The 24,092-nt window shown below is 55.1% G+C and overlaps 1 protein-coding gene across 5 annotated transcripts in view; it reads left to right on the top strand.

Moving 5' to 3' along the window:
* The first annotated feature begins 14,138 nt into the window (after positions 1-14,138).
* FOXP4 (forkhead box P4) overlaps positions 14,139-24,092 on the top strand; it is a 40,832-nt gene continuing 30,878 nt past the window's right edge. For 3 of the 5 annotated variants that reach the window (XM_050911494.1, XM_050911493.1, XM_050911495.1), the window contains exons 1-2: positions 14,139-14,346; positions 23,506-23,595. In XM_050911494.1, coding sequence (XP_050767451.1) covers positions 14,143-14,346; positions 23,506-23,595 — 294 coding nt within the window. In that variant the 5' untranslated portion in view covers positions 14,139-14,142. The remainder of the gene's footprint in view (positions 14,347-23,505; positions 23,596-24,092) is intronic. The other 2 variants (XM_050911496.1, XM_050911497.1) reach the window with 1 other exon arrangement.

Below are 24,092 nucleotides of genomic sequence, written 5' to 3'. Positions count from 1 at the left end.
CTCCGACCCCCTCCCCGGCACTGGGGGTGGTGGGTTTGTAGGGTGCTGCTTGCAGGGGGGTATGGGTTTGACAGTGGAGCCGTTGCTCCTGTGTGCAGGTGTGAGGCAAGAAGCAGGTGAAGGAGAGGAACAGGCAGGCTGGGGTGCGCAGGGCCAGATCCTGCACCCCTGCAAACCTGACTGGGGTCAGGGCTATCCTGGTTTCCCCAGCAGATCCCAATGGATGAGGGTGAAGCCACCGAAAGCATGCTGAGCAAAGTGCCCTGGGCAAGGCTCCGAAGCCGCCTGCCAGGGGCAGGCGGTGCTGGTGCTTTGGGTGCGAGGTCCCCAGTGTCCTCGGAGCTGCGATCGGTTGTCTTCTGGGAAGGGGTCAAGATCCAGGCGCTCCCTTCTTGAGTGCCTGCAAAACTCCAGCAGATCCTGCGTTACATCAACGGGGGGTTCGGGCCGTGTTTTTGCACATCACACCCGGCTGATGCAGTCCCGGGGGATTGCTTGGGAGGGTTGGGGGGCACACAAAGGCGGAGAGAAAAGGTCCCTGATATGCACCGGGTGCAGGGGGATCTTGACGTGGTTTTCCTCGTTTTCTGGCCCCTGTGCACAGGGTGTCTGGCTGGGGCAGGGACATGGGGGCTGCAGAGCATGGGACATTGCTGCTGTACATAGCGACTGCCAAGCCCCTAAGTGCCCCTCGGGGGCTTGTCCAGCCTGCGGAGGCATCTGTGCAGTCTCGGGGAAAATCTCCTCGAATTTGGGGTTTGTTGTGCATGTTGGGGAGGGGAGATGCCCAGTCAATGTGCTCCTGAGAGAAACAGGTAAAGGAAAATGTCCTAAAATCCGTCCTGGCGAGGGTTGGGGGTGTAAGCATGCCAGAGAAACCCCAGTAAGGGATTTCTGGCCAAGCTCCATTCCCGTGGCGCGACACGAGGTTCCTTTCATCCCTCTTTTGCTGTAGCGACAGGCGGAAGATTTGTGCTGAAATTTGGGTCTGAGTTTCCTTGGCTCCTCCGCTCACCCTGGCAGCGGCATTCGGTGCTGCGGGGACCGGTCCGGCTCCTCTTAACGGGTCTCTGCCTGCCCTGAAGGATGCTCGGGGCTCTCCAAATGCAGCGGGCAGGTCGGGGTCATTCCCTGGTTGACACGGCTCTGTTTGGGTTAGTCATGCTTCCCCTTTTAAACCAGGTTTTTATTTATACCTAGCATGGCAGAGTCTGCTTTTAGGGCCTGTTTCAAAATCCCTTGAAGTCTTTCCCTTGGTGCTGGCAGGCTCGAGCCCTGAACAAATGTCCTTTTCCCTGGGAAGTGGAGCCACGGCTCCAAATCTGGGTCAAACTTCGGGGCTGTTGGAGCAGCCCCATCTGCAGATCAAACGCCACCTTGTTCCCGCACCACGCAGGTATTGCACCAGTGCTGACACCGGCATCGCTGGCCGTGCTGCTGGGCAAAAGCAGTGCCAGAGTGATTTCCCCCCCCCAGGTAATAGAGCTGGTAGTTTTAAAATACTCTCTGATGAAAAGGCCAGTCCATTTAGAAATGCAATGAGATGAAGTTTAACAGGCAGGGGGCTCTTTTGGGGATTGATGCTGGCTTTGGGGAAGGTCGGTGCCATCTGGTCACTTGTGTCCTCACCGTACCGGAGGAGCGGATGCCGCAGCGGGGAGCGTCGGTGCCGCTGAATTTCCAGCCGTAGATTTGGGCTGCTGTGGGAGGAGGTGGTGGCCGTGCCCATCCATCTGGGAGGGGGATGGAGGGACAGACCCCTGTCCTGTGCCCTCAGAGGGGATGTGCATCTCCTTTCATTGCAGGATTGGTCCTTTCTGACTGCAGCGGAGATCTCCGCTGGGCCTCACTGTTGCAGAGACAAATGCTCCGGGAGTCGCCCTGGGGCTGGGAACGAGCAGGGAGTCGCTGGTTTTAGCCGGAGGTTTAAAATAATAATTGGTATTTTAAAATTCCTGGCAGTGGGCAGGAGCTGTGGTCTGCATTGGGGCTGGCTGGGGGCATGGGGCCGGGCTGCTGGCACAGGCAGGTACCGGGGGCTCGTGGACCGGGCAGGGAGGTGGGTCGTGTCCCTGGGGCAGTTGGCGACCCACACTGCGTCTGCTTTGTGTCTTGCCTGATGCTATATTCTGGTGTTGTTGCCTTCCCTCACCATGATGTGATGATTTTTGGTCCTGGGAGGAAGGGGGACATTCCCTGGGTTGGTGCCCTGCCTGGGGCAGCCGGTGATGGACCCCATGGCACCACAGCCTACAGCCGGTGATCACGGAGCCCTTGCTTCCCGCCCGGGGGGGATGCGCTTTGGGGACAGGGGGAGAGGGTTGTCTGTGACCCTGTCTCAGCGGGAGATGCGGAAAGATGGTGTGACCTGATTGCGGAGGAGCGGTGCTGGCGGGGAGCCCGGAGCCATGGTGCAGCTGCAGTGGGGTTCACGCCGACGCTTTCCATGTGGGCACCCTCGCCTGCGCCCGTGCAAGAGCGTGCACGCCTGCGGCTACACGGTGCCCTGGGCTGGGGGTTTCTGGGTTCCCCATTAAAGAAAGCAGCTTGTGGTGCCCGAGCTGCTGCTGGGGTGCCTTGCTGCAGTTCCCATCAGCCGGCAGTGAGTCCTCCCCGGGCAGGGGGGCATGTTGGGAGCTGGCCGAGCACTGGGTACCTCGAGCCCCTTTCTGCTCCAGCACCCGTGGGTGCTCGCAGGGCCCCTGGGACTCGGCAGCCGAGAGCTGCGGGCCTGGGCGAGGTGCGGGGTGTTACAGCTTGCAATTGGTGAATCATAAACTAATATTTTAAGGAATGAGGATTATTTTTAAGAGGGGTGGAGGGAGGAAAAAATGCACAATTTTTCAAGTGTGCTTTGCGGTGAGGATGTATCTTAACACCACATTAACTGTAACAATCCCCTGGATTTGCACGGTGCTGTCTGTCCCATGCCAGCAGGAAGGTGCCGGTGGCTTCCTTGGCTGCTGCAGCATGGCCACTTCTGGCCTGGAGCATCAGCAGCCACCTGCATGCTGCTCTTGGGTGTCATTGCACCCTGAAGCTGGGCTTGTTCGGGGATCTCGCTGTTCTCAGGAGGAAGCATCACCCGCTGCCTGGGATGAGCAGGGGTTCGGGAGGTGCAGATCACCTCGATTCACTTCATCCTTCCATAGCTCTGTCCCAATCCATAAAGCAGGGATGTGCTGCCCGGATTCGGGAACATGCTGTGTCCTGATGTGTGATCTGGTAAGGGCTGAGCTCTGGGGATGCACAGGGCTCGGGAGCCTGGATGGATCGGCATGACCTGGGAATGCCGTGGGTGACACCAAAGTGATGCTGTGGGACCAGATCACCTTCCTGTGTTGGCAGCCTGGCAGTGGTCCAGAGGGATGCTGAAACCGCGGAGGTGTGTTGCCATCCTGCCGGGAACAGAGGGGAGAAGCTCCTGCTGCATCCGCAGCCATGGGTGTGCTGTGGGAAGCGTCGCCCTCCCGGACTCCCCGGCGAAGGGTGCTGGAGGGAGATGCTCTCCCTGGGAAGAGGACGTGGTGGCTGGACGTGGCTCATCCAGGTCACACAGAGAAGGAGCACGGGGGACCCTGGTTGATCTTTTGGTTTTGGCACAGGGTCTGCGTGGGGAAGCACTTCCCCCAGCTGGAGGGATGCTCCGTGCCTCTCCGCTGAGCCTTGCTCTCTTCCCGACACCCGAAATGTTAAATGCACCTTCCCGATCCCCTCCACGGGTGGTGTGGCCTTGCGGCCGCCCGTCACCATTCCCGGTGCAAGACCCCGGGACAGCGCAGCCTCTTTGCTGAGCACGCCGCTTCCCAGCTTTTAAGAAAGCACTGGAGAAATCGCTTGTGTTATTCCAGTCGCTGCTCTAAGCAGAGATGTCGGGAGCCGTGTTTGTCTTCGGGGCTGCGGTTTGCTCCGCGGGGGTGCCGGGTGCCCGGGCAGACTGGGAGATGTTGAGTCCGTGCGAGATGGAACCGAGCTGTGCAGAAATAAAATCAGGAAGGTTGTTTGAAAGTGCCAAGACCGGCTCTGGCGGTGACTGCGAGACGGAGCCGGCCTTGGGTCATGCTTGCCTCTGATTTGGATGCAAAAAAATGGACTTCAGACCAGGAGTTTGAAAATGCCCAAGGATAGTTCTCCCCCCCACCGCCTTTTTTCTTTTCCCTCCTCGTGAGCAGCATAATTTCTGGATGGAAACCAGGCCTCTTCCTGCATAGAAATGGGATTTGCAGTGGAAAGCATCAATGTGCAGCAGGGAGCGCATTAAATAGAGCGTTTTCTGGATGAATTTTTGCACAAACATGACGGAGTCTGGGAAAACTTGCGGCATCTGAGTTCCTCCCTCCTGTTCAATAGGCACCGTGACTTTTTTTCCCTCCCCTCTGGATTATTTAAAGGCCAGAAGAGACTTTGAGCAACCTCCAGGCTGACTTCACGCAAACTCAGCTGGAAAATTTCGCTCGGGGTCTGACATGGGAGCTTGCATCCCAGCGCCGGGTCCGTCACACCAATGGCCCCGCCATCTCTCCTCGTCCTGGTCTGGTTTGTCCCTCACCTGCTCCAGGTCATTTTCTTCCTCCCCGGCTATGCCCTTGCCCTTTGCAGCCTCCCCTGAAGGGATGGGGCCGGGGGAGCTCCTGCAGCTTGATTTTTATTTTTATTTAAGAGCTTCCCCCATAGAGCTTCACCCCCTTGCTGGGAGCCTTCCTCCACCCCAGTGCTGCTTTTACTGTTCCCAGGGCTGCCGGGTGCTGTGGGGCAGCGGGCATCTTTCTCCCGGGCCAGTCAGGATGCTTCCCCGCAGCCCTCCTCTTCCTCGGCTCGTGTGGGGTGATGCCCTTCGTGGCTCTATCCGAGAGGAAGAGCCCTCCTCTTCCTCGGGTGCCTGAGGCTCTGGTAGACGGGTGCCTCGATGGGGACACCCACGAGCGCGGGACCGTGTTCAGGCTGTCTGCGTGCAAAAGGGATGGAGGTGATTTTGCATGTGTGGGGTGTGTTGCATGTGCAAGGCGTGTTGCATGTGTCCCGGGTGGGCTTGGGGCTCTGCCGCTGGTGGGATGCTGCGGCCAAAAGGCTGGGTGAGATGTGCACCCCCGGTGCGTACCCCCGCTGCGTGGGTTCCTGATGGGGTAAAAAAGAATGGCGTGAGCCGGGCGCTGGGCACGTGGGCAGAGACTTAAACCCGAGTCGGGATTTACAGGGAGATGCCGGAGGAGCCTTTGCAAAATGCTGGTGCAATGCTGGCCGCGTCCCGGCAGCTGGCGGGGACGGACCCGGCCGCTGGCGCTGGGCTGCGGAGCGATGCCGGAGAGCCTCGCCGGGGCTGCGGGTGCGATGGCCGCAGGCTGGGCAGTGGCGTGTGAGTGTGCACGCGTGCACAAGCATGTGTGTGCGTGCACAAGCGTGTGTGTGCCAATGTGCACTACGGTCCGCGCCGCCGTGCTGGTCCCTACAGCCGCTGCCTTTGGGCTCGGGCTCCGCTTTGGCTGCAAATGCATCCCATGCCACACCAGCGATGGGAGGTGCTTTTAATTATTTTCATCGGATTTTGAGGGGTTGTGTGTGCTGAAAATCCCCCGTAACTTAAAAACCCCATCCCAGGTGGAAGTGCAGAGCGGCTCTTGACAGCGAGTTGTGCGTGTTGGGAAATCACACGTTCTTCCTCCTGTGTTTTTTTTTTTCCTGGGAGTTTGGAGTATTTTTTTTTTGTTCCCTATGAATTTTTTTCCCCACCCTATTCATTATCATTTTTGTTAATTAGATTGTGATGGGGAATGGTCTCTATTCAAAAGAAAAACCTCTGAGATATGTTTTTACAAGTGCGTGTGCGTTTCGGGGTAGGGGGGGAGAGCAGAGATGCTTGAAAGAAATAATTTTAAAAATAATTTCTTCATAAAGCTCTGTAAAAAGAAAAACCCAGGTCCCCTTCCCCCACCACGGCCACCTCCCCTCGGCCCCCCCTAATTAAACGATTTGAATTTTCACGTTAACCGCTTGGTGCTTCCTCAGCGCCTCAGATGATTAGAAAGGGATATTCATTTATGCCTTTTAAACGCCGCCCCGATTAAAATCAGAGAGATTTTTTCCTTCATCAAAATCTAACATCCTTGAAAAATTAATTTGATGCCTCTTGTTATCAATTAATTGAATCTCGTTGGGAGAGAGGCTTGTACGGCGGGTGGTTGGAGCTGGCCCTTCTGTTCTTAGTTGCTTTCCCCCCCTTCTCCCTTCTGCTGCTGCTTCCAAACACTGTGACATTATAAAACTCTGCCTTTTTTTAATATTATTTTTACTCATCTCATAAAATAAAATAAATGAATAAAACTTGGTCTCTCTTCCCACCCTCCTCCCCCATTCCCTTGAGTTCCTCTTGTATGAAAGGCCCTTTTTTTTCTTCCTTTCTCTCATCCCTCTTTCCTATAACTTCCGAGGCAGGGGGAGAGAAAGAAAGTTGAGGCTTTAGCAATTTCTCGGTGTAGCAAAGCGGCCAGAGTCCGTCTTTCTTCCTTTCTTTAATGGGGGATATTGGATATTTCATTTGAATCTCCCTCTTTTCAATTAAAAGTGCACAGCTCCTTCTCTTAAAGCCGCTCTATTCTCCTCCTCTGTCTCAGCAGCCAGAGAAGCGATTTTCCTTTCTTTAATATTTCAACTCTTCCCCCGAGACAGGCTGCCTGCGTTTTTTTTTAATAGACTTTTTCTCCCTCTATTAAACTTTTCCAATCTTCGTCCCTTTATTTTTTTTCCTTCCCACCTCTTTAAACAAAAAAGAGAGAGAGAGGAAAAGTTATAAAATTTAAAGAACTGGGTCATTCAGGAAGTTATTTCAATAACTTAAAAATTAGGCGTTTGCTTCATTTTTACTCTCCTTGGGGTGAACCTACCTGGTTACTTTTAGATCCAGACTCTTCCCTGGTGCCTCTGTTATTTATGTCCCGTCGTGAATTTGGGGCTGGAGGTTTTGGGGGAGTTCAGCGATAACTTGAGTGAGTGCCGAGGGCGTCCCTGCTCGGGGCTGGGGAGGTGGTTTTGTCTTCTCCGAAGAACAGATCTGCGCCGGACACTCGTCGATGCCCGAGGGGTGCTGGGATGGGGGATGTAGGCACGGGTGTTTTCTCAGTGGGGTCCCCACGGCTGGTGGGGGACGGATCCCCGTGGTCCGGTGCCCTGGGCAAGGGGTGATTTGGTAGCAGGGCCACCGGTGCGGGCATCCCTTCGGTGCCGTGCGCTGTCCCATCCGTCCCGTCCCATCGCAGCGAGGGGTTTTTGTGCCAAGCTGGATTTAGGGTCCTACAGGTGAGAGATGCCGTTGTCTGTTTCCAGCCCTGCCTGTCCTCACTTGGGTGCCTCTTCTGCTCCCGTGTGAGTTGCTCAGGATTTTGGGGGTGCTCTGCATGGGGCTGGGGAGGAGGGGAGACCCTGAAGCTGTGGGCGTGGGGGGCTGCAGGGCTGTGTCTGTGCTTTGGGGTATTTTTCCTTTGAATTCCCATTTGGAACACATTGAGCAGAAGGAAAGCAAGTTTTTTGGGGGGATGAGAAATTGGGGTCTGCTTTAACCTCCCTCCCTGCTGCCAGGGCCGGGTCCTGGCACCACGGCGGCAGGCGTAAGTCCATGGGGGCTTCCCGGAGCTCGGGCTTTGCCCCCCAGCCTTTCTCGCTGCAGCGTGCATCTGCCGGGGCACGGATACTGGACCTGCACCCCGACCCACGGGGATGCTCCGGCAAGGCAGCAGTGAACTATGCTGGGTGCAGACCACACCGGCACCTGCCCAGCCAGCACCCACCGAGGGTGCTGCCCCTCTCGGGGTCCCCCTGGGCCCACACATGCGGCTCCTGAGCAGCGAGGCAGGAGCCCCCGTGCACCACGTCACTATTTAATTAGACGTCCCTGATTAACAAAACTTGGCGTTCGGCTTCCTCCTGCCCTCATCTTTCCTGGCTCCGAATCAATGGCTTTGATATGCTAATTAGGGAGTAATTTAATTTCAAAAGGCCGCAATTAACAAGGGTGTTGTGGACATGCTGTAGTTAAGCGGCGTAATCTAATTTGCATTAGTAACAAGCAGGGACTAATTAGAAGCTTAATTAGACACTTAGACGGCTCTTGTGTTTACTTTCTTAATGAGATGGAGTGGGGCTCTTTTTTTTTTTTTTTTAATCTTTTCAAGAGCACAGCGAGGGAAGCAAAGGATGGAGCAGCAGCCCCGGCACCCGGCACGTGCCCGGCACCGGCCTCGGCAGCCGCCCAGCACCGGCCCAGCCCGCGTCCGGCCAGCCCCACATCTGCGCCGCAAGGGATTTTATTTTCCTTGAAGCTTGGCAGGGGATGGGAGATGTGCCAGCCAGCCATCAGCATCTCCGGGGATGCCCCGTGTCCCCGTGCGGGACGGCTCGCTGGGGTGGGCAACCGGCGGAGGATCTCCCGTGGGGTTGGCTACGGTTGGGGTGTCCTCGTTGCTGCATGGGTGCGAGCTCCGGAGAGCAAAGGATGCTCCGAGGGAGATGCGTTTTGGAGAGGCAGGTGGGCTCGCCGGGATCCAAGCAGGAGTAGTGCCACATCCCGCTGACCGGCACGGACCCGGGGCTTCCCCCGTTGGTGGTGCTCACACTTCCAGGTGCGCTGCCGGCTCTTCGAGTGAGATGACCGACCTTTTTGGGGAGAAAAACATCACTGTGGTCGTTCTTGCTTGATTTCTGCGTAGCAGCAAATGCTCTCTGCTGCCTGATGGTCACTGGTGCCTGCGAGCGTGGCCAGGGTGGCATCGTGGCGGGCAGGCAAGGAGAGCCGCAGGGGGTAAAGGTCTGTCCGCCAGCGAGGGCACGTGCCCGGAGGTTGGTTCTTCCCAAAGAAGTTGCTGGGAGCAAGATGAAAGTGGGAGATGAAAGTGCCCAGAGGTGAGATCCCATTAAAGCGGTGCCCAGGCTTAGCCAGTCCTTGGTTCCTTAAATCTCTTCTAATTTACAGTAATGCTCTAGATTCGTTTCAGCTCCCCCAGACTTTTATTTTAATCCCCTTTCCACATTTCCATGTGTTTATGTGTTAATTAAAGGGTAAAAAGCCACTCCGAGCAATCCTGGCTGCTGCTTCTCTTCAAGCCAAAGCCTTTTAAGATTAGCGAGCCACTTCCTAAAGCCTCAGCGGTGCCGGATCCGGACGGGCAGGTTGCTCAGCTTTCCGTAGCTCGTAGCAGATCTGGTGCCTGGGATTGAGCCTCCCCAAGTCCTCGTCTCCTCCCAGCCATGCAGAGGAGCATCCCACAGGACTTCTGGCGGCTTTGGGGGGATTTGCTCAGTCCGTGCTCCTCTATCATCTGCCGGTACCCACAGAAGAGGCTGCCAGCACGCCTGGCTCCTGCTGCCAGAGGGAGAGCCCTCCTCGTGCTGCAGAGCAGCCCCCTGCTCCCCTTTGGATCCTGGCGAGGCTGGAGCTGGGAGGAAGGGTCTGGAAAACCACTTTGGGGCTGGGATGTGGTGGGAAGGGCAGAAAAAGCCTCTGGAGCATCACAGTAGTGGGCTGCTTGTAAATGCGTGGTGTCACCTATGCTGCCCCTTGCAAAACGTGGTTCGGCACTGGGACTTGCTCAGCTCACGGAGATGTGGCAGGGAGCATTTTCCAGCTGGTGTTTTTCCCACTGTTCATCCTCATCCCTCCCGGGTGGTGGTTTTGAGCTGGGGATGCTCTTTGGGTTTGCATCTGGGGAAGCCGAGGCCAAGGGGCACCCGCTGCCGTCGGCGTGGGGATGGGGGCTCGAGGACAGGGACCCGCTGGCAGTGGGGAGGAGGCACGCACAATGCTGGGTCCGTACGCAGCCCCGGTCCTGCCGGCAGCCCACGCGCGAAGGGCAGCCCAAAGTTACGGAGCCCCTGAGGATCCACAGTATTGAGGATATTTAAAAATAGGAGAAGCAGCTAAAATAGGTGTTCAGGCAGTTGCTTCTTAGGAGCTTGTGGTCTTGGCTGTACCTGTTTCTGCGGGTCCTGGGGGCTGAGAAGTGCTACTTAATTTTCATGTCCGTCGAGCTGAATCGGGTGCATCGCTTTGGGTGGGTCTGGATGCCCCAAAATTCATTGGGAGCTTTTGGGGAGAAATCGCTCTGTAAATGCTTCGTCTTCTATTCCTGCTCCTAAAGACCCCATGTCCTTTGGTGCAAATCTTTGCTTTAAGTCTGCTGGCTCGCTCGCTCACCTCCGCATTGGTGCTCCCCTTTCTGCCGGGGCTCAGAAAGGCTCCGCGGTGATGCTGGGCTCCGTGGCACGGCACGCACGTGGTGCTCGCACAGGACCCCGGGGAGCGTGGCACACGCGTGTCAGGCACACGTGGACGCGGCGGGAGCCGTGTCCAACAGCCCGGCCGGCTGATCTGCACTCTCCCTTGCAGGGAAGCTCTGGGCATCCATCAGTCTGCTAATTGTGCTAATTAGAGAGTGTGGAGGTGTTAATTGGAAAACCCTGGTATCGTGCCTGTTTGGGGGGGGATGTCAATAAAAATGAATTGATGACTTGGCATGGCACGTGCACTTTACAGGTTAGCAGCAAGTCAGGGGATGTCAAGGAAATGTTACTGCTCAGATGAAGCAATTGTTAATTAAAAAGCAACGGTAATTAATATACTCTCATTGCCATATGGTACTGCTAAAGGCAGGGGGATTCTTTACTCCATTTGTAATTCTCTGTTTCCTTTTCTTTGTCCTGCGAAAGGTATGTTTAAGTAAAAGGGGAAAAAAAAAAGGCAGAGTGCTTGTTCAGTGAAGTGACTTTGAGTCTGAAATGGTAATTAGCAATCCATTTTCGCAGCTTCTGTTGCTCATTGCCATTAGAGGGGTCTCCTCCCCTCCCCTTTTAAGTAAAACCATCCTTTTCTGCTTTATCTGGGTGTTGTATCTTCTGCGATGACTGTCTGGACAGGGTCCCTGCCTTTGTGCCTGGTGGAAGGTCTGATCCTGATTAGACCCTCTGGATATCTGTATGGAGAATCCCTAAAATATTGGATGTGTTTCAACTAAAATAGATGAAAAGCGGGAGCTGGGATGCTGCAGAGCCCTCCCGTCTGTGTGCGGGGATGCACGTGTGCTTCGGCACTCGCAGCTGGTCATGCAGCCGGGTTTTGCTCTTCCCAACGCGGCTTCAGTCGTCCTGGATCAGTCCTGGCTGGAAAAGCGCTTGTTCCTAATTTAAATCGACTTTATAACATTGCAGACACTGGCTTCATTTTTTTTTCTTTAAGGTTTTGTAAAACTTTTATATGAATGGAAATATTTTCATTATTATTATTACTTTCTTTTATTACTTCCCTTGCAGTGTTGGGAACCCAGACACACCAGCATCCCAGTAGGGTTTGTGAACGGGAAGTCGAGTTTTACTAGACTTGGAGAGGGAACCCAACTGGCCTGGTGTCCCGGGCTGCGGGAATCACCCGGCTGGACCCCGGTGCCGGTTCATCTCCTCCAGCATCCTGCCTCTGGCAGGGGCTGGGGACGCCAGAGCAAGCCCATGGTTACAGCTCCTCCACCAGAAGAGATTTCCTCCTAATTCCCAATAGTTAAGCTTCAATTTATGCCCCGAAGCCAGGAAAGTTTTATATCCTTTCCAAAAACTTTTTTTTTTTTGCCTTTTTTAATACTTCCTGTTGTAACTCTGGATATTCTTGTTCTCCGTATAAAAGTCAAATCCCTTTTTGAATCCTGCCGAGTTTCTGGCCGTGGTGATGCCTTGTGACTGCCGGACACGGGCAGAGCCCAGCTTTCCCCGTGGGGCCGCTCGCCTGGTTGAAACGTGGAGCAGGCGGCGGATTTCAGAAGGAAAATGAGAAAAGGAACAGCAATAATTTCATATTTCTGCAGGCTCTTGTTTGACTTGGGGGTGGGCAGGAGCAAATGTAGTTTTCGAGGCAAAAGGTGTTTTCTTTCTTCCAGCTTTTTTGCTCCTAACGCAGCATCTGTAGGCAAGCATCCCATCCTTTCCCGATCCTTTCTTGGGAAGCTGCTCCTACCGTGCCGCGCTCTCATCCCAGCACCCCGGCTCCTGCGCTTCAAACAAAACCAAAGCCCAGTAATCCCGTTAACCTTGAACTCTCCCGCAGCCACCGGTGTGTCACCCTGCGCGGGTTTGGTAGCACCAGGACGGCGGGAGGGAGCCGGCAGCTCCACATGGGAATTAATGTCAGTCATATACCCTGCGGAAATGACTTTTGAAATGCATATAATCTCAAACATGCAAATGAGAAGCTTGCTTCACCCTGTTTAATATGAATGATCAGCTTCTGAATAGCTATTATTACACGCCACATTTCAGCAATTATGTTGTTCGCGGTTTGTCTTTCTGTCTTTTGGGGTGGGGGAAGACGGGGGAAAAAAAAGAGAAGAAAAAGGGAGAAACAGTATTTCTTCTCCCCGTCCCTCTTTCTTTATTCCCCTCCTGTTTCAAACTCTCTGGCCAGCTGCGAGCGGCGGTGGGCGAACGCCGATCCCGCTCCGACACCCGCCGGTGGGGAAGGAGCTGGATTGAATGAGATAAAACTGTCCTCTGCTTTTCCACAGAGCAAAGTGTGTGTTGGGAAGGACGGAGAGACCCTTGGCTCTGGTGGGGCTTCCCGTGCCCCCGATCTCTGTGTGCGTGTGTCAGGGCTGGATGCGGTCCCTGGGGGGCTCGGCAGTTGCTGGCTGGAGCGGCAGGGTTTGATGCTGGATGCGGTGGTTGTGTTTCCTCCAGTGCCAGCCCGAATCCAGGAGTTTCTCCCAGAAAAGGGGACGCTCAGGTTCACAGCTAACAACCTGCCCGCCAGTCAAACCCAACTGAGCAAAGATTCTTCATCTTATCGCTTTGAAGCCAAGCCCTGTAACTCCTCAGGTGTCCCTCCCCTAGCCCATCTGCCTTAATTTAAACAGCATTTAAGATGGGGGGGGGTAAGGGATGCACTTAGCACCCAGCTCTCGTGCGGCCGGCTGTGCGTTGGAGTGCAAGCAGCTTTTCCAGCCTGCGGCTCTCCCAGTGCCTGGTGGTTTCCCCCAGCTCGGTGCAGTGGCTCAGGAGCTGGCGTCTGCCGAACAGAGCTCCGGATGGCTGTCCCGAGGCTGCCGGCATCCCACGACTCTGCTCCTGGGATTGCTGCAGCACCCATGGCACCCTTGCCAACGCAGCCTTGCAGCCAGGGCCCGGGGATGAGCTGCGAGCTTTGGGCAGTTCTGCCCTTGTGCCCGGGTGTGACGGAGCGATGGGCAGGGGAGTTTACAGGGATAAAACCCATCCACGGAGGCAAAATGTTGCGCTGTTGCCTTGTGAGAGGGAAGCCTGTAATTGCATGAAATGAAGCACCAGAGCTGCAAAATGCAGCTGCCGGGGGCTCGTGTGGGGCTGAAAATGCAGCGAGCGTTGTGGCCCTGCACTCTGCGTTGAAGGGCGAAGCGCTCAGCTTGGTCCTTCGAGGGCTTCCGAGGGGTACGGCAGGAGGAGGGGGTGCATGGAGGCATCTGGGAGAAAGGGAGGATTTTCTGGCTGGTGTTTTCTGGAGCGCCGCAGCACTCTTGTTTTGCCGTGTCCGGCTCCGTGGTACCTTTGGGCTTCCTCGACCTGGTGGCAAACTCTCTGCGGGGTGGTTTTTCCTGCTGGGAAGTGCTGGTTTGCTGGGAGCTGAAGCGCTTTGTGGAAACGTGTCGACTTTGTTGAGATTTTCACGGTGAAATATGTGGCGCAGGCTCCACATGCTTGGTGTGCAGCCTCGCTGAAACTTCAGCTTTGCTGTCTCCAGCGTCTCAAAGTGAAATATTTTGGGATTCTGTGAAAAATGCCTGGATTCCTGGGGTTTTATATCTTGTGTCAGGCTGGGAGAAAGCTGAAAACATGGTGTTTTCCTAAGGGACACAGGTTGCACTTGCTTTGCCCCAGTGCTGTACAGTGCCAGCAGCATGTTCATGGCAGCTCACGCTGCTGCACGTTTATTTTTTGGAGCAAACTGAACGCAGCTAAAACTGGCCGGGGTTTGACATCTTATCCCTGCATCTCCCTGCCAGACCTCGCGGGGACTGGAGACGGGGCAGGGCGAGGATGGGGCCACGGGGCAGGCGGAGGTGGGGATGCCAACCAGGGATTTCAGGCTCTCTTCTCAGCCTCTCCTCTCTCCTCCTCCTCCTCCTTAGGTCCTGCTAGCAAGTCATGATGGTTGAATCTGCCTCGGAGACGATACGGTCCACTCCCTCCAGCCAAAACGGGGTCAGCAGCCTCAGCAACCAGCCGGATGGCGGCGGGGGAGGCGCAGGCGGCGGCGGAGGAGGAGGCGGAGGGCGCGAAGGAGCCGCGAGCGGGGAGACCAACGGCGAGATGAGCCCCGTGGAGCTCCTGCACTTCCAGCAGCAGCAGGTAGGAGGGACGCCCCGCTTCCTCCTCTTCCCTGCCTTACACAAGGCAACGTGGAACTGGGTCCTTCGAGGATTTGGTTTGGGGGCAACACCCCGGTTTTACCCTCCCCTCATCCCCGGGGCTGGCCCAGGAGATGGGTTGTACCAGACTTGGTCATCTCTGTTGAAGGTGGGGTGTAAGTGCTGCCCCAAAAAGCAGGTGCCGCCCCAAAAAGCAGATGCCTGTCCTTTGGGGTGCGCATCCCTCCGGAGACAGAGCCCATCTGTCCGTGCAGCTCGTGGGCTGGTGCCTGCTGCCCCAGAGATGGCTGTGTTATGGGGGGAGGTCCTGTCTACGCTGGTGGGGTCTGCCTGCTCTGTCCCCCATCGGTGCGGGGAAAGTGGGGCAGGAAAAGGAGGAGGGCTGTGAGAGTACAGTAAAGACCCGTTGGCTGTAAAATAAGGAGCGGCTTTTCTCTGAGTCTGTGTTTGGTCACCCAGGTGGGTGACTGGAGGTGGTCCCCCGTTCTCTGGGGCTCCTGGTGTCTTCAGCTGAAAAATTAACCTCACACGTGTGGCCTAAAACACGCGTGACCGTGACATGTGCACGCGACAGTTCTGTGCTTGAGCACACATGTGTGCACCTTGGGGAGCCCGTGCACGGGAGCTGCGTGGCACACGTCTCCCCTTGCACCGTGCACGCCTGGGCGGCTGTTGGGAGCGGGGACGTGTGTGCGTGCCTGCAGGTTACCTTTCAAAACAAACTTTGGCAAAAACATAAATTTTCCTCCTCGGATACTAAATAAGGCAATGATCCCTGCCTCGTATGGAGATCGCCTCCCTGAGCCATAAATTCCAGCGTGAAAGCTGTAAAAAATTGCTGTGTCTGATACTTTAGTAGTGAGTGCTGTAAATCCATTACCTGAATAACAGCCGTTTCTCACGCAGTTAAGCCCCTGTTCCCCTGATCTGAAGGGTAATCATGCGTGTAATGCTGCTGCGAGTCACCCCTGCCGAAGGAGCCGCCGCTCGCTCCCCTCCCCGCGCCGGGGGCGGCCCCGAATTTCACTGAGCGGCAGCCGGAGCCGGGGGTGAATAGGAGATGCTTGTTCCTGCCCGGCCGAAACGGTGCAAGTCGGAGGGTGGGCAGCGTGCTTGTGAAACGGGGTTATCTTCTCCGGAAAATAAGGAAAAAAAAAAAAAAGGGGGCTTTTGCAATGCAGAGCGTTACTGCTGTTGGCTCATCCCCGTGGATGCTGCTCCCTGAGCTCACCTGGTAAATCCTGCCCTGCCCAAAGCACGGCCAATGTTTAATTTCACCTTTTTGCATTTCTTCTTTCGGATTCCTGGTGTAATTACCCTGGGAAACTCGCCGGCACGTGGAATTATTAAGGCAGAGGGTTTGGTAAACTTCCAAAAACAAATGACATCTGCAATGACAGCACCTTGGGGGGAAAAAAAGAAACCATCCCGAGGACTATCAATCTTCATGCTTCAGGGAACAGGCTGAGCACCAGCTGGGGTCAGGAATAAATGTCCCCATATATAGAGTTTTGCACAATTAGGTGCTTTATGAAGGCTTTACACCATCCTCGGGAGCATCCAGCATTCGCCCCATGTCGCAGGCAGGCTCTCGGACCACTGGGCTATTCCCGTCTGACAGCTCCTCTGTCCCGGCTCCGCCGCACCTCCTCAAATGCCGGCACTCAATCCTTATTCTTGTTTAACTATATGAAATCCCCAAGAAATGTTAGGAAGCCTGGAGGGGTGGAAACCCACCGCTCAACTACCCACCCTGGGCTTGAAAGGCCACCGGTGGTTTAAAACTCCATGTCCATAGGGGTTTGCTTGGGCAACGCAGCTCCCCGGGGGCACGTTTTCGGCTGGTTTTGCACCTTTTGGCGAAACGAGCTGGTTTTGACCTTCTTCGGTGCTCGCAGTCTCTCTGCTTTCACCCTTTTGAGAGGGTGAACCCAGACAGCCCTGGGGCTTGTTTGCAGGGACTTCTCAGGTTAAAACTCCTCTCTGAGGATGCTGCCCGGAGGCGAGTGCCCTGGGTGGGAGCTTGAGGGGAGGTGTGTGTATCGTAGGGTGCTCAGGGACCCGCCGAGGCTGTTTTGTGGCCTCTGGGGAGTTCCTGGAGCAGGAGAACACGGAGCAGGAGGACACGGGTGTCCGGCTGCACCAGCCCAGCTTTGCCAAGAGAGGGGCTGCCAGCCACGGCGTCGGCTCCGCTCCAGCGCGGAGCACAGCTTTCTGTCGCCATCCTCAGCTGCGCCTGGTCCGGCTGTCCACCCCAATCCGTGCGACTTCAGAGCATCCCGTGATCCCGAGAGTCTGGAGGGAGAGCGGGAGCCCAGTGGGATGGGGTGAGGAAAGGGCATCCCCCTCCCCGGCGGGGCTGGAGCATCCCCCTCCCGTCCTTCCCTCCTTCTCCCTCCAGCCTAGGGGATGGCGTTCAGGTTAAATCCCTGGATTTCAATGGCGGGATTCGGCTGAAAAGCTTGAATAGCGCACGCCCGCATTGTGCCGGGGTTGGCGGAGGGGAGAGGTCGGCCGGGGGCATGGGAGGGCTGCCCGCCGGCCGGGGTCTCCCACCGCCGTTGCTGTGGGAACGTGGCGAGACCTCCAGCGCGCTGACATCCTCTAACCGGGCTCCAAAGGGCCCCGCTGCCTTTGTGCATTAATGAGTTTTTAACGTGGGGGCCGGCCCCTCGCCCCCCGCCACGCTGGGCCCCCCCCGGTAATCCTCGGCGGAGGAAGGCTGGGCAGGAAACGGGGGCAGCGGGGGGATGGGGGTGTCACATCCCTGTGATGGGAGAAGGATGGGGGTGTCACATCCCTGTGATGGGAGAAGGATGGGGGATGCTCCGGCTTGGGTATCGGGGTGCAGGGCTGTTCCCCATGGGGGCGGCGGGGGGGCAGGGGAGACCCACAGGTGGGCATTGCACAGGGCTGCCTGCCGAATGGGTGCTGCTCTCCCATCTCTCCAGGGTTTCCTTGAATTCCTGCAAAAAATCCTAGGTCTCCCAAGTCTTATCCCAGAGCCGGGGTTTAAAGCCGTGGGGTGCAGAGAGGCTGGGTCTTGGGGTCGTTGCAGCTTTGGGGTGCAAGGGGTGGCGGGGTGAAAGCATGGAGGTGCTCGGAGCAGGGATGTCCTGGGGGAATCATGGGGAAAGTCCCTGAGCCCTGCGGCCACACGGTAGCTCTTTCCAACTTGCAATTCCATGGAAAGGGAGCCATCTGGAAAATCCAGCTGCTCTAGCATTGTTTGGTGGTTTTTTTATTATGCAAAAAAAAAAATATTGCAGGCACATGTCAAAGAAATGTTAAGTTATTAAACAAAAATAAGACTTTTTTTTTGAAAAAGAAGCAAATTGGACTTTTTTGGTAGTTAAAGAAGGGTGTGGATGGGGGAGGAGAGGCACTTCTCTGCCATAGGAAAGATACCGTTCCATAAAACATGTGATCACATCTCAAATATATTGTGTAATCCGCTATTATTAGGGTATTTAAGATAAAAATGAGACTGGAGCACTTAAGTGAAACTCATCTCTCTATTAGGTTCCTTGATTTATATTTCGTATTCTACTGAGTACAAATGCAGGAGGGGTTTTTTTCCTTTTTTTTTTTCTTTTTTTTTTTTCATGGGGTGGGATTGTCGGGAGCTTGTTCCTTGTGTTCTTCATTAGTGGAAATGGGTTTAACCCCTCGCCTGCGAGGACTGAAGAGTCAAGAGTGGAGGAATAAAGTCCAGAAACATTAGCGTGTGCGGCGAAAGGGAGAACAGCTGGGGCCGAGAGAGAGGCACAGAGCCGGTTGTAAAAAGGACTTTCCCCCCCCACACCCCCCCGCCATGAAGAATTGTGTCATTTTTGTTAATTTTGATCTCTTTGAGCCATTTGGTTCTGGTTAAGCAAGACCGGGGCTGGGCTGGGTGGAAGTGCTTCTCAATATGGCATCATTTACCGTTAATATCCATCTAAAAATATCCGTGTGTGTGTGTGTTGTTTTAATAGCTCTAATTCTGGAATGTGACGATGTCATTTTTATGAGGTTAGTGTAAAAAATCTTTTTTTTTTTAAACATTTTTTCATCTCTTCCCAACTTCTTTCTACCCTCCAAAAGGAATGGAGGGAAAAGGGAAGATACACACTCTCTTTATAGATCCTCTTTCTGCCCCCTTCCTTGCAAAATTCTTGGTTTAATATCATTTTTAGGGTGGCTTTTCACTCGGTGGAGGCTAAAACCCCATGCAAAGCTTTGATCCCATCCAGGTGGAAAATCCCTCGGCTATTTTTGGGCAGCGGTTCCCATCGCGGGCCGGGTGAACCCGCTCCCCCCGGCGCGGCAGGCAGCCGGCGCGCTGCTTTTGGCTCCGGCAGCTGGAGCGTCCGGGCACCGCTGAGCGTAATTAAAAAGTACACCCTTGTAAAATGAAATACCTGGTAGAATAAGGTAGTTTAAAAATACCCTGGGCAAGATTTTCCATTGCGCTGTTTGATTTTTTTTTTTTTTTGGGGGGGGGGAGGCTGGGGCTTGTGTTTTTAGAAAGACCCATGGATGTCTCCATCCTCACCAAACTTTTTTGAACCTCTTGACCTATTTCTTCCCAATTTGACTAGGCAGCGGGAGGCCTCGGAGAGGTTCAGCTCCGGCAGGTTTTGAGGAGAAAAAGGCGACCAGACAGGGATGAGGGCTTAACGTAGGGACTGAAGTGTGAATCAGCCCCCCTAAAAGGGACGGGAGCTGCTGTCTCCTCTCCCCGCGCTTTTCCATCGCTGGGGCCAGATGGGACCTGGTGTTCCCCATGGGAGAAAGGGAAGTTTGTGGTGGTTGCTGTGGGGAAGGCAGGCAAAAGCTGGCCCTCCTGCCGTCCTGGGATGCCTCCGTCACGTACAGGGGTGGAGGTGTGGAGTCTCACTGGCTGGAGCACGAGCCTTTGGGGGAAGAATTAATGATAATCCCCAGGTATGTTGGGTGGAAGCCGGGATAAAGGGCTGCTTCCCCGCTGGAGGATGAAATGCTTTTGCCTGAAGTCAGGGGGGAGGATCCAGCCCTCGGTTTATCCAGCGAACTGGAGGGATTCGGTGTCTCCGGGGAGAGGCGAGCATCCCCACGGGCTGGGTACCCCGAGAGCCCCCTTCCGTGGCAGGGAAACCTGTGCTCTTGCAGGAGCCGCTCGGAGCTGGTCCTGGCAGCGTGTGTGCTGTCTGGACAGAGCATTCGCCACGCCTGGGATTAATCTCGGGCATGGTTTATTTATTGACCCCCTCCCTGTCCCAGCACACACCTTCCAGCATCTCTCATCTCTTCCTGCAAAAACCTGGTGTGTTATGTGCCCCCGCGCAGCCTGGGATAGTTGTGGGCCACTCCCAGCAAAGTTCAGGTCACCATCCTCTTCCTCAGCCCTGAAATGTGTTGCTGCTGCTGCGCTTGGGGAGGGCAAAGCCAAACAGCATCAGCTCTTGACGTAAGTGTCTGAGGCATTACAAACTTTTTTATGGGATAATTTGCTGATCAAAGGGAGCTATCCAGGAGCATGATGAATTTGACACAACCCATTCGTTCCTAATTACGGGTAACGTGCTAATGACTCTTGAATAACACCATGCAGCAGGATACAATTTTTAAAAAAAAAAAAAAAAAAATCATTTTTTTTCTCTGGTTCACAGAGCCAGGAGGTGAAAGCCCATCCGCTCCTACGGGGGAGACTTTCTTCCTTCTGCTTTCACGTCTCCTCAGCCCTGAGGAGGGGTTGTGGGCGATGCCTTCCTTGCTCATCCCTACGGAAAGGCTTTATCCCCCCCAGCACCTGGGCTGGTCCTCTTGCCCTGTGAGCTGAGGGTAACAAATGCAGATAACGCGGGGCTCTGCATCCCAAAATTCAGTTCACGGCCTTGTGCAGCCATGCAACAGGTTTGCAGATCCCGGCACTGCCAGCCAGAGCATCCTTCGTTTGCAGGCTGAGCTGAACTTAGGTTTAAGTGGAAATCGCTGCCGGGTGGTGGGGAGGGAGGGAGGGGGCAGCTCCGGGGCGCTGGCGGGGAGGCCCCTGTGTGCAATTGTAAGGCCATGTCATTTTTTTTCCTGTAAATCTTGTAATTTCGTGCTTCAGAGCACAACAAAGTGAGAGAGCCAGTGGGGAGTGAATTAAATTCCCCCCTGAGAGGCGGCGCGGGGTGGGCGGCCAGCGGTGGGGCTGAGCCAGCCGGGCGCTGGGGACTCGGTGGCACCCGCGGGCCAGCCAGTATTTGGGTTTAGAAAGAGAGATTCTGGGAGAAGTTCTGCCTAGTGCTTTGCCTGGGTGCTGGCATTATGTCTCTTCTGTTTTTTCCCTCTTTGCTGTATTTTCCGTGCCTGCTGCACTGATTTTTGTTGGGCTGGGGCAGGGACCTGCCTCACTGGATCACCTCTGTGAGATGGTCCTTAACAAATACTGGCGGAATTTTACGTGGTGCAGATGGAGGAACCAAATCCATGCAAACCTCTGTCAAACGGACATGTGGAAAAATAGGTAAAGCTCGGGTAGCCGGTATGCACCCAGGGGATACAGCCAGTGGTTTGGCACCCGTCGTCCTCGGGTGGGTGCCTCGGACCTGCCGGCTCTGCCGCACGCTGGCGCTGAGCAGGCGTCGATTGAATTCCTCCACCCTTGGCTTTTAACTGGAATTACTGTTTTCATTTCAAAAAGTAATTAAAATATCAGACCTTGAGCTGTCATAACTGTCACATGGTTTTTGTGTTCACATTACCGATGCACATCTATTACTGTTAATAACAGGGAAATAACATGCCTGCAGAGAAGCATGGCTTGTGCTGGGGCTGCGTCGGCTCTGGGACTTGGACCACGGGTTCATTCCATCAGTGATTCCCAGCAGCAAATTGCCATGTTTGTCCTCACGGATTTTATTTTTTTAATCGTTTGGATAAAGTGAGTTTGCAAGTTAGTGGTCGTGCAGTTTTTGAGCATCCCCAGCAGCCGGCCGGGGATGCTCGGGAAGAGGCGGTGGGCATGGGGCAGCTCTGGGTGCGCCTGCACTGGGCATGCCAGGCTCTGTCTGCTCCTGGGTGCACCTTGGGGTGCAGCCCCGCCAGTTCATCATAGGAGCATAACGTTAGGATCCCGTCTGCTTTTGAAACTCCTGAGCTTTTGACTTTCCCTGGACTGTTTGGTTCACGCGTGTGGTGACAAACACAGCCGGGCAGGGCAGAGGGTGCGCTGCGCTGCGTCTGGGGCACAGCTGTTGGGTTTGGGTCCCTCGCTATGAAATTATAATGTTTTTTTAATAAGATAAGTAAGGCTGCGTCTGCTAAACCCTCTGCTTGCAGCCTCCAGATTGGGCAGCAACTTTAAAATTACCTCTCATTTTGCAAGCGCGCTTCTAATGCCTGACCACATGCAAGGAATGAGCTGGATGGATTTATCCACAAACAAAAAAAAATGTGGCACAGCTCAGACATCCTTTGCTTTAGATCTGTTGCATACACTCTTCCTGAGCAACCCCTGCGGAGAGGAGCACGAAATGGGACCTTTTGATTAAAACGCAGGTAATGAGTCTCCATGGATGCTCCGTTTAAGGAGGTGCTCTGTTCAAGGGTGCCATGGGTGCTCCTTGGTTCGCAGAGGTTAAATAAATAGGCGAGCGGAGCTGTGTGCTAAGGTGCATCCACGCCACGGGCAACGCCGCCCCGGTTTGCAAGCGGATTTGGCAGGGAGGGATGGAGAGGCGGTGCGCGGGCTGGGGGCTTTCTTCTTTATAGCTGGAAATGCGGAGAATTAACAAGCGGCCCTTTCTCGGGGCGCGCGGCCGCCTCCTGGAAGCCGGGGCGGTGATTTACGGCCGGGGTGATGACAGCCAGGGGAACCCGCGTGCCGCTGGCGGCACCGCCGAGCCGGGCTCTGACCCCGCGCCGGGCCCTAATGCAAACCTGTCCTGCAGGCAGGCCTACAATGACTTGGTTGTTCAGAAATGTACCCAAAAAAAAAAAAAAAAAAAAAAATTCTTTAAAAGCAAAAATAAGGAGCGTACGAGGAAGCAGGCCTGGGAGCAGCAGCCGGGTACCGCAGGGTTGTTTTCGTTAGGGCTTTATTCCCTCTCCTGGCTCTCAGCTCCTGAATGAAGCTCCTTTTCTCAGCTTGCACACACACCGGTGCTTGCCCTCGGCCATGCTCGCCTGTGACCGGCCAGCTCTTCTGCCAGCTCGCACTTGCTCCTCTCTCCTCATTGTCTCTTTGCAGGATTTTCCTTAATTTCACCTACTTTCTTCGGCTGCTGACACCGCTGTGCATGGCTTGCTCACGGTTGCTTGTGCCTACGTGTGTTTCCACAAGTGTTTTTTATCAGTTTATGTTGGTTTCTCCCTCTTTTGCCTGGTGTGCGACTTCCCAGTGAGACACCTTCATCCCTGCAAACACGTTAAGGAAAGCCATAACTTTTTCTAGGCAAACACCCATAAAAATAAGGAGGTTTCATCTTGGTCACTTGCGTGAGTTGCTAAACTCCTCCTGCATCACCATAAACTCGATGCGGACACGTTCATGGATTATTAATTCAGGGTGTAATCCTGCACTTGGCCTGACCCAAATCTGGGCAGTGACTGGGACTTTTTGGTGCTCCAGCGTGACTATCAGATGTAAAATTAAATATACACGGTTGCTTTAGACACAAGGGATGTCAGCTGCAGCAGAAATGTAGTGGTGGCTCCATGCGAGGGTGGAATAAATCAGCCGAGAGCCGGCCCCTCTGCCGGACCTTCGGTCGGGTGCCGGTCGTGCCTGGCCAGGGGACGCCTGTGCCAGGGCTGGGGCTTGGGGAGGCTGGCGATGACCCACATGAAAACCTGCCGGAGGCACAAAGATGCTGGACCTGGTGACTTGCTGAAGGATGGGGTGGGGGTTTTTGGAAGAGGATAGGATTGCCCCCAGGTCCCCGTGGCCCTCCGGGGGTTAGGGAGAGTGGTGGTCTGTAATGGGATATACTGGTCATATTGGTGCTGCAGGAGGGAGCGTTGGTGAGCACTGCCCTCCTCGTGCGTCGCTCGCACCCCGTGAATCAAACCTGTCGAGAACCAGTCCGGCCGGCCCCGCATCTGGGAGCTGGAGGGGGAGCGTGCCCGGAGAAGGGAGGAGGAAGAGGGCACCCTTCCTCCTGCCCACCCCGCTGTGTCTCTTTTGCAGGCTCTCCAGGTGGCACGCCAGTTCCTGCTGCAGCAGGCCACGGGGCTGAGCTCCCCCAGCAGCAATGAGGGCAAGCAGCCAGCAGTGCAGGTGAGCCCCGAGGACGTGTGTGTCTGTCCCCCCCATCACCCCCTTTTTGGGAAGGGCTCAGCTGCAAACTGATGCTATGGGAAAGTGCACGTGCAAACACACGTCGTCTCCGCCTTTGATATGGCTAAAGCACACCAGGAGCCCACAAAGAGTTAAATCCCCTGTAAACTTCCAGAAATTTCTGGGGTTTTTTTTTTGGGGGGGTTGCGGTTCCCATTTTGTGCTGACATGGTGGGAAAGAGCGATGCAAGGGAAGGGCTGGCTCCAGGCGGGGTAAGGACCGGGGAGAGGAGGTCACCGTGTGCCACCATACCTTGGGACAGTATTTTGGATAGGGAGGTGCAGGGTTTCCCAGGGCCGGGGCACCCCAGGATTGATGCTAGGTGCTGTGAGCGGGGTGCAGGGGCTGGATAGGGGACAGTCCTTTGGGGCTGGAGCCAGGGCAGGTCTTCCAGCATGGGGCAGCCACTGGAATGGGACAAAGGCCCATCTGGGTT

This window comes from Gymnogyps californianus, chromosome 27 (assembly GCF_018139145.2).
Source record: "Gymnogyps californianus isolate 813 chromosome 27, ASM1813914v2, whole genome shotgun sequence".
In the NCBI taxonomy this organism is placed as follows: domain Eukaryota; kingdom Metazoa; phylum Chordata; class Aves; order Accipitriformes; family Cathartidae; genus Gymnogyps; species Gymnogyps californianus.
This window is presented reverse-complemented; position numbering and strand designations above follow the sequence as displayed.